The sequence below is a fragment of the Primulina tabacum genome, chromosome 14, assembly GCF_025594145.1.
Source record: "Primulina tabacum isolate GXHZ01 chromosome 14, ASM2559414v2, whole genome shotgun sequence".
In the NCBI taxonomy this organism is placed as follows: Eukaryota; Viridiplantae; Streptophyta; class Magnoliopsida; order Lamiales; family Gesneriaceae; genus Primulina; species Primulina tabacum.
In genome coordinates, this window is record NC_134563.1 from 33,470,679 (window position 1) to 33,481,666 (window position 10,988).

At 31.8% G+C, this 10,988-nt stretch overlaps 1 protein-coding gene across 1 annotated transcript; it reads right to left on the reverse strand.

The window, feature by feature from the left end:
• Positions 1-883: 883 nt before the first annotated feature.
• On the reverse strand, positions 884-6,407 carry LOC142525487 (agamous-like MADS-box protein MADS3). Its single transcript, XM_075629802.1, has 8 exons — positions 6,226-6,407; positions 5,467-5,551; positions 2,534-2,595; positions 2,209-2,308; positions 1,704-1,745; positions 1,473-1,514; positions 1,299-1,378; positions 884-1,014 (listed from the first exon to the last, which is right to left on the reverse strand). The coding sequence occupies exons 1-8, from the start codon at positions 6,405-6,407 to the stop codon at positions 1,008-1,010; spliced, it is 600 nt and encodes a 199-aa protein (XP_075485917.1). The 3' UTR covers positions 884-1,007.
• Between the last annotated feature and the right edge of the window lie 4,581 nt (positions 6,408-10,988).

The following is a 10,988-nucleotide window of genomic DNA, read 5'->3' on the forward strand; positions in this document are numbered from 1 at the left end:
ACGAAACCACACCTATGTATGTTTGTGTCCTTTGTGAAGTGTTGATCGATCCTTCGAGGATTTTAATATTCTTACCATGTAAAACGAAGACATATTTTCCTGCAAAAACATACTAAGATCATAGATTGATTATACGCATGTTTTGGATTGGTGGGCTCTGGTTTTTGCAATATGATTTCTAGTATAGATATATAAAAAAACAATTCTGCTTATTAATTAATTCTTCTTGTGTTACGTTCTCATGATGACATGCTTCAATACTGTGTCTGATTAACACGGTGGATATAACCCGATGACATTCTGGTCAAAAAGGTAAACTGTTCAATTTCATTATACGGAAGCATGATGAGCTATTAAAAAATCGATTATTTAATCATGGTATATAGGCTGGAAACATTGCGTAGATATATTTCTTGAGACTATAAGCCTTTAAGAACTGACTCGATAGGTCAAACAATGCCACGTACTATTAAGTATGAAGATTAAGGGTAATTTGGGAAATTATAGAAAATTGGGGAGTTAAAACAAAGAATTGTAGGGATATGGAGCAAGGAGAAAGTTGAGAAGGAAAATAGGGAGTTATTTCAAGTTTGCCCATATCTTAACTGGTTTTACATTTACTTTTTTTTTTCTTTTGTAAATGATAGTGAAAATATTTTTTTTTTAATCAACGACTTCTTCAATTCTGAGTTTTTATTCAAAAAATTTTCAAAGCATCGAAAAATATAGATTTTGACATCAGAAAATACTAACATGTCATTGAAAATTACGTACTTGTCAGATGAGAGATGTCGACCAAAATAACTGAAATTGAAAAATTAATATATCAAAACATGAAAATTTAATGGACAAAAATCCATGACATGTAAAAAACATTACGTAGGAAAACATGAAGAAAAGTTGATAGAAATTAATTAGCAAGTCTTAATGTATTTGGACATCACTTGATTTCAAATAGGAAGTGCCCGATCAACCTTTTCTTCTTTCTTGTTTCATTCGCATCCAAATCAATACCTGTTTCACAAAAAATGTTATTATATTTTATAGATACTTTCCAAATAAATGAATAGTCAATTTAATTTCTTGTGGGAAAAAGCTAGTAAATTAGTGCCATTAAATGACATTAAATAAACAAAACATAAATTATATTTGTTTCCAAAATATTCTCTAATTAATGCCGATGATTTATACCTCATTTGACAGAAGAATCCGGAGTTTAGGACGAGGTATCCCCCAATTTTTTTAAAAAAAATTCTAACTATATGGTCAAAATTATCGAAGGCGGAAATTAAATTTACCAATTTCCGTGGTTAGCGCGCTGATTTGCATGAGCCTCAACGACCAAATTTTCTTCACAGAGTCGCATTCCTCTCTCAATCTAGCATTTCACATAAACATTTATAGAATGAGATTAACCCCCCAAAAATCAAACAATTAAAGTGATGAAAATCAATTCAAAATTTATAGATAACCTTCTCTTTAAGCTCTTTATTTTCTTGTTCAAGTTCACTGTCCTGATAACATAGTAAAAACAAAACTATGAGAAAAGAAGCAGTAATTTTGTCCCAATGTATATATATATATATATATATATATATATATATATGTATGTATATGTATATGTATGTATATGTATATGTATGTATATGTATGTATAACATATAATAACATAGAATATGAGTGTGTGCGAATGCATGTGGTACCAATTTTCGTAAAGCTTCGACCCGTTCCAGCAACTTGTTGGTCTGCATTTAGTTTTAGAATTTTCATATGCCAATCAATAAAACGTTAGAAATGAATAGCATAAAAATAAACTCAAAATCATTTTTATAAACTAGAAATGTCTTAGGTTATTTTATTCATGTTACATAATATAAAAAGGATAAAATTAAAAATGAAATTCTCATTAGTAATTTTAGACAAAGTACTTCAATTATTTTTACTTGCATGTGTGACAGAACTAATTATGCAAATATAAAAGGAAAAATTGCATTTTTCGTCTTATTTCATTATCTTGTTTTTCTTTTCTAATTTTAATCTTTTTCCGACATGATTGCGTATGAAACTAATGTGATATCTAAAATCAGATAGTATACAAGGGAAAAAAAAAGAGTTTTTCAAACAAAAAAATCCATATACTTCAAACACTTTAAACAAAAACCTAATTAAGCCCAACAAACGATTTATGAACAAGAATTTAATACGTACCTTACATTTCCTTGCTTTTGATAGGGCTCCCTCGATTTGCTTCTCAAGATTTCGCAATTTCTTCAAACTAAGGGATCCTAGATCTTCTCCAAGTAAGTGCCTTACATGAATAGCATGCGGAAAATGTATTTAGAAATTCGATATAAAAAATAGACAGACTAACAAGTAGAAAAATTACAGTGAGTATCACTCCTCCAAGTTGCTGAACTGATGCATTTCATAGAACAGAAGTAGAGTCAAATTAAATAAGAAATATGTTGAATGGGTAAAGCATCATAATTCTCAAAATTATTGACGCTAAGTTGCAGAGGCATAAGATACTGACCTATTTAGAAGTTGAAGAGATTGATATTTGGCGTTTAATTTCATCGCAGCTTGGTAAATAGACTGCATTTAACATGAACTATTTAAGAAAACTCACCCTTGAGATTTATGGATGATAAAATAATTAACTGTGAGATATATATATGTATATATCAAGAAAATGATATATCAATAAATCTTATTTTTATTGTTTGTCAAATAATTAACAGGGTATAATTAGGACATGCTTCCCTATGTAGTCACTTATATAAGCTACGAGCTAGGATTGTGCCTAGCACCATCTGAGCTCGAGTTCGAGCCATGCTTGTGTATGTCGCAAAGTTTGTGTTTTGAGGTGCACTTTGCACTTGATGCTACTAACGAGTGTGATTGAATTGAATCGGTGATAGGATGTGTATATATATACAATCAAGATTATTAGATTGCACTCAGATGGATCGAATTGAATCGGTGATAGGATGTGTATATATATACAATCAAGATTATTAGATTGCACTCAGATGGATCGAATTGAATCCTTGATCGAAAGGATCAACTCGATCCAAATTGGAGCAGTGAAAACAATGGGGTACAATAAATACATTTATACCTAAAGCACACCTAACTGGCCAACTCTTTTTATTTTGTCGGTCTAAACATGGATGCAAGATCATGGGATGAAATATAGAAAAATTATACATCCAAAATGTAAGTGTCTCCTTATCGATACTCACATAAGTACATGCAACATATCAAAATTCTATAGATAAAGATATTTACTAACGTGTGGCACCAGGATCGTTGACTTAATCTTGATAGGATATTCAGATCTATCCAGATTCGAGTGGTGCTTTGTAAGTGTAATCTAGACTGCGAGATCCACATTGATTTGTTTGAGCAAATCCATAAGACAATGTATAGGGTGGGCATGTTCTCTATTTCGTCAGGTGGAGAAATTGTCGACCCAACTCATTTATTTCATGTGATGGGACTACTAAACCTGCAACCCATCATTTGGCAAGAGGGGGATGACCGTCATTTTGACAGGTCAATAAATTACCAACTCACCTATTTTATGTGGTGAGACAAACTAATTCGACGTATCTAGCTAACTCATTTTTTTGACAACTCTGATTGTTTCTACCATAAGCAATTACATTGACATAATAAGTGAGAGAAAATATCATCTTAAATAAATAGTCTAACTTTTAACCCCAAATTGCATCCAATCATTCAACAACATATTACTTCCTAGATCGGAGCCTACAACAGTTTTTTTTTTTATTGTACATAAAATATAAAATGGACTTTTTTAACCATTTTTAAGGATGGAGAATCAAGGGGAAAGACCCTGCCAACTGCCCAGTGTGGCATCAATGATTTGTTGGCATACAAATGGATATGTTCCTCTTACTTTTAATTGATAAGTTTTAGTATTAGATTCTAATTATCTAGATCTTTCTGCTTCATATATAGTTTTAATTCTGCGACCGATAATTTGGTGCGACAATTGGGATTGACGTGACGTTGTTTTTACGGTGGGTTGGCTCTGGAAGCTTCAAGGTTATGTCTATTTATATTTTTATCGGAAAAATTGTAGTTTAAGTCTGTTAAGATTGGAATTTGAACCTAACTCAACCTCAAAAGCTAGCTCAACGGGGGATGATTGTCCAAAATCATATATACAACTCCCAGATATTTTATCCAACCGATGTGGGACAACTAATACACCCCCCTCACGCCCAGGAATGAACATCTGGAGCGTGAAATTTACAAATGACCCAATTATGAGCAGAACGGGTGACCCAACTATGGGCAATCCAACACATAACGGTGAAACCAGAGCTCTGATACCATGTTAAGATTGGAACTTGGACCTAACTCAATCCCAAAAACTAGCTCAAGGGGGGAGGATTGTCCAAGATCATATATACAATTTGTTAAGATTGGAACTTGGACCTAACTCAACCCCAAAAGCTAGCTCAAGGGGAGATTATTGTCCAAGACCATATATACAACTTTCAGGTATTTTCTCCAACCGACGTGTGACAACTAACACACCTCCTCACGCCCAGGAATGAATATCTGGAGCGTGAAGTCTACAAATTGACCCAATTATGGGCATTACGGGTGACCCAACTATGGGCAATCCAACACATAACGGTGGAACCAGGGCTCTGATATCATGTTAAGATTGGAATTTGGACTTAACTCAACCCCAAAAACTAGCTCAAGGAGGGAGGATTGTCCAAGACCATATATACAATTTGTTAAGATTGGAACTTGGACATAACTCAACCCCAAAAGCTAGCTCAAGGGGAGAGTATTGTCCAAGACCATATATATAACTTCCATGTATTTTATTCAACCGACGTGTGACAACTAACACACCCCCTCACGCCCATGAATGAACATCTGGAGCGTGAAGTTTACAAATGACCCAATTATGGGCAGAACGGGTGACCCAACTATGGACAGACCAATACATAACGGTGAAACCTGAGCTCTGATACCATGTTAAGATTGGAACTTGGACCTAACTCAATCCAAAAGCTAGCTCAAGGGGAGAGGATTGTCCAAGACCATATATACAACTCCCAGGTATTTTATCTAACTGATGTGGGACAACTAACAAAGTCTTGTAAATTGAAAATTTTGAGGTTTAGGGTTTAGGGCCTGTAATAATCGATGATTTATTGGTTTATGTAGAAGAAAATGAAAAAAATAAAATCAAACTAAACAAGAAATTGTCGAGTTACATGCTTGAAACTCAAAACATATCAACTCACGGAAAAAAAATTACAATTTTTCCTATTTTTATATTTGCTCATACAGTTATACTTTGCAACAGTAGAATAAGATTTAATGTATTTAGGTGAAAACAATGACATGCGATATTTGCAAAACACAGATACCAAAGTAAGACATAAATTAATTAGATGAAATAAATTAAACCTGGCTTTGATCATGTTCACCATCTTCTCTTTCAAATGCATTATTGAAATGAAACTGCCTGTACCTGTCTATAGTATTTTGTGTTCTGGTACAAGAAAGGAAAAAACAATGAAAACCCCAAGTCCATCAAAGGAAAGAAAATATTCACATAATAAACACAAACTTAATTTAATCAGCACTTCAAATTATGAATGGTTTTATAATATAATCAATAAAATCAATGTGCTTAAGCCATTGTTTCAACAGCACAATTAACATCGACTATAATTTTGAAATTAGTAATGACCATCAGATATAATGTTTCTGTACTTGCGATCGAAACATGTCCTACAAGATCCTTCGAGGATTTTAATATTCTTACCATGTAAAATGAAGACATATTTTCCTGCAAATACATACTAAGAAATAGATTGATTATACGCATGTTTTGGATTGGTGGGGTCTGGTTTTTGAATATAATGATTTCTAGTACATATATGTATATATATATATATATATATATCGGCTTTGAGAACATGTATATAAATTAGTTAAAACTTTCAAATGGATGGGACTGGTCACACAAAATCTACATGCAGTACTCAGAAAACTTTTTTGCTAGCTTTTCCAAAATTGTTTTTCCACTGGCCCATGTTTTAAATCTTCTTATATAGTTTGATTAAAGTTGTCGCCCAAAATTCAAACGAATACTAAGAACAAACGCACACACATATATAAATAATATATATGTATACATAAATAATTAATGAATGCCTATACCCAAGACTTCCGAAGTGAAAAAGCTTGCCCTCACTGGAGAAGATGATGAGAGCAACCTCTGCATCACACAACACTGGTAACTCGGAAGCTTTCTTCCACAAACCCTTCTTTCGTTTACCAAACGTCACTTGTCTATTCACCTTGTTGCTTATTCTCTCCAATACAACTTTCCCTCTCCCCATTTCTACCCTGCAATACCCTAAAAATGAAAATTATGTAAGTAGCACATTCCTCATTTCTAATATATATATATATATATATATAAATAGATGGATGACACCTCTGCTCTTTGTTATTACTGTTTTACCATGAGTAATTGAAAGTTAACTGATATGGGATGAATGCATGATACAAATAATCTGAAAGGCTTTCTTCCATGTAATAATAGAAGTACGGCACGTTGACGAATCAAGGGCACAGGTTTTCTTTTTCGCCTTCTGAAGGAAAATATTAATTGATTTGGGAACCGTTGGCCGAAAATAAATTTTGTGGGCTGTATATTTAATGATGTTTTTTTTTTTACAAGTCTTTAATAATGTTTTTGATAATACTAAATTAATAGGGAGGGCTAACGCGTCACAATCGTCACCAAAAGAGATGCGTGAGCCAAGGTAATTGTGATCATTCTACTTTGATAATTCATGTGATCGATCGACTTAATTCGTTGATAATGTATCGCGAGGGATGCAATTTGGCAGCCATTTTCAAATTTAACGAATGTTATATCTATGGGACGCATTCAATGGCTGTGATCATCTGGAGAAGCACTATACAGATCATTGATATGTATATTGACGCACCAGATTCAATCTCATGAATGGTTGTTATCCATCATATGAGGTGCAAACTATTTTCATTTGGTTCATAACAGGGAGTTCAAAAGTGTCTAAGGTTGTATTTGGATGAATGCATTTCGATTATAGTTTTATTGTTAAAAATAAAAAAAATAGATCAAATTTTAAATTCATATGATCTTACTTATTTACACATTAGTTATATAAATTAAAATTAATTTCAAATTTATCCATTGTTGGGAGAACTTGAAATATATCCGAACTTGAAGTACATCCTAATTAATACGAAACATTATATAAACATGCAAAGAAGTGAATTTGAATTTTATAGTCTTGTTTATCTAAAACTACAAAAATACATTTAAATATTGAATTTTATAGTCTTGTTTATCTAAAACTACAAAAATACATTTAAATACATTTGAAATCCATGGATTTGAAAAGAAAAAGCAAGACACAAATATCTCCTAAATTCTTTTCTTTTTTATAAGATTTTGTTTAATAATTTCATCTTTCTAGAGTTTCTTAAATTTTAGGTTTGATCTTTATTTTTTGGAAGGATTTGTTTCCTAATGAATGATTAATTTGCTTATTTTGTAATAATCTATTCAATCCTATCAAGATTAGGGGTGTAAACGAACCGAACACGTTCACGAACTTTTCGAGCCGGTTCGAATAATATTTGGTTCGAATTCGAAATTATCGAATTCGAGCCGAACTCGAACATGTTCGAATATTTTTTGAATCGAATTCGAGCTAAAATTATATTGTTCGATTGTTCGCGAACTTTAGCATTATATTTAAAAATAAATAAAATATTATTAAGTATATATATATATAATATTATTAAGTATATATACAATATTATAATATATAATATTATTCGAGTTCGAATCGAATTCGAACTCGAGCCTCAGTTCGAATCGAGTTCGAATCGAAAATAATAAAAGTTCGAGTTTCGAATCGAGCTTCGAATATGTTTATTCGAATTCGAGCTTGAGCTCGAATACTGAAAATTTCATAAAATTCGATTCGATTCGATTCGTTTACAGCCCTAATCAAGATCGACACAATTATATGTATATTGAAGAATGATTACTGCACAAGAGTAGAAGATGCCAGAGAAGCGAGAAGAGCAATACACGAGAGAATATTTTGAAGCACTCGAAAAGACGAAGCATAGCTGTTTTACTATATTGTCGTGGCGTGTTAAAGACATTTGAAGACAACACTCGTACATAGTTTCGCCTACACATATTTGCGTTCTTGTGTTTTAATTATTTTTTTATCGATATTTTAGAATGCAATTTACTTTCTTGATATGTTAAGAAAGATATTTTTTCGTTTATTTACTAGTATTGATTTTGTAAAATCGATTTTTTCTAGCGATTATTTTGACATGAGGCATCGCATAAGTTTGTTCACTTGTGCAAAATTAACTGTATGTTATTTTAATCACACGTGTGTTATATTAATCCACTGCATGTTGTCATGAAAAGTGTTACAACATCTGAGACAATACTTATCTGATACACACAATCCTTACTATTCATGTTAAACAAAATACTTTCACCATGAATCCAAATGCAACCTAAGAGTTTGCTCGTTCTTAAGATTTATTCTTGATTATTTCTTATAGATCTTAATGTGCATATTTGTACTCGAAGTCTTCCAACGGTCAGAAAGCTTTTTAAACGATCATTACTATCTCATGACATAATGATTTTGTCAACTTCTTTCCATCGTGCACTGCATTAATGATCATTAATACTTCTTTGGTTTTTACTATTTCGACTCTCTGAACTTCTGAAAAATTGATTGATTCTTGACATTTTAGGAAACATTTTTGTCAATCAGAAATTGGTAAGATAATGTGCTTCATACTTTAACTGATAGCATTGAAAAACTTGAGTTTGTTGTATCTATTTTGATATGCTAGTGTCTGACATGTTGGTTTTCGGTTAGAATAGAAATGTCAGACTCTGAACATTTCTTCCATAGAGTGGTCCGTTAAAAACATATTCAAGTGATGATCTTCTGATGATGTCTGCAACTTGAGCTTCTGATTGAATAATAAGCGGGGCTAGAGTCCTAATTACATGAGAATGACAATTGGACCTAAAACACAATGATGTTGTTTTTGTCATAATCAAAACTTAAGATATTTATCAAAATGACAGTCTAATACATATTGTAAACTTTTGCATAGCAACTTTCGATACCTTCATTAATTTGTGTAGACTGTTGAAGAAAAAACATATTAAAATGAAGGTATATATAATTAATTAAACTTAATAAATACACATGCGTAACGGTATCTGTGCTATGCTTCGCTGGTTTTTTCTTATTAAAAAATTAATGTTTTTATTTTTTTTATTGTATAAAAAAAATTGGAGAAATTGTGACAAATAATCTTTGTCAAACCCCATTTGTTAATGTAGGACCACATGTTTAAATGCCATAAATTTTGATTGTCGGATTGCTTAAAAAAATATAAACAAATAATAATAAAATTAGCTAAAAATTATCTCCAAAAATTTAATGAGTTTGGTTAAGGTATAACAGTGTTTTCAGAACCGTACAGGACCGATCTATTCGATCGGTTCAATATTGGTCCAACCGGGTTGACCGGTAAACGGTTTTTGGTCAATATCCAGATCGGATTTATAGAGCTACAATCGAATGGGAAGATGCAAGAAGTACTATAAATAGATAATGCCAAGAAGATGTTCAAAGAAGGAGAAATTTAACAACTACGTCACTTTACACACTTGAAGCCTTCTCTGAAAAGATTTCGGAGCAATCTTAATCTTCACAAAATCTCTACTGCTCAGTAGCCTGATATCAAAAATAACATTCATCATATCTTCAAGGATTATCAAGGGCTTCTGCAAACCACTCGATCGTTTCTATTCAAAAATTTGAAGAGTTGTTCGACAGTTTGAATACAATGATTCATTACTCTATTTCATTGGTGTTGGATTAGTTGTTAGACTGTGTATCTCAACTGTTTGAGTTTAAATATGAGTTTCAACATAGGCAGTGTATAAGTCTTAAGGTTGATGCAATTGTTACAAAGAGTTATGAAACCAAAGTCTTCTAGTGAAATCCTACTTAAGTGGAAGAAAAGATTACGTAACAGCTTAAGTCTATGAAAATCCATAAAATTATTGTGTCATTCCTTTTACTTCATTTACATATATTGTTTACTTGCTATATTTGAGTATATAATCTATGTAAGAACCATCGGAATGTTTTTCGCACAATCTATGGTCCGACCATTTCTTATGTATTGAGAAAATCTGGTTTTGTATAGATAACATTATCTAGATCACTCACATTATTTAATAGTGTTGTAGAAAAAAATTTAAAAGAATTTATTTACTCTATTCTAAACTTTAACACGATCCTAACAAGAAGTATCAGAACGAATCATTTCTCAATCTCTGCTATACATATACTCAAATAGCATCTTTCAACAAGATTACAAAGTTCTCTAAAGAAGATTATGATAATTGAAAATTTCATATGCATGGACATTTATCTGCACAAGACGATGACATATAGTATGTAATCATTGATGATCAATAAAGATATTAAAGACATATACAATCGTTGTAGCATCTGAGGGTGCTCCATAGATGGTGGAGAAGCACCGGAACGAATGGACCGCAGAAGATAAGAAAAAAGACAATCTTGACAATGTGATCACTAAATATATTATTTATAAAACTCTTGAAAAAATATGTTTAGTAAAATTAAAACTTGTTCTACAGCTAAAGATATTTGGGAGAAGGTGACTCAACTTTGTGAGGACCATACTAAGGAGAACAAACTAATCGTATCTATCCAGAAGTTTGACAATATCAAAATGAAGCCTAGAGAAGTTATAGATTTAGAAAAATAAATCTATAAATAATGTGATTAAATTTATATATCACAATAGTCCAAGATTTCATATCGAATTAT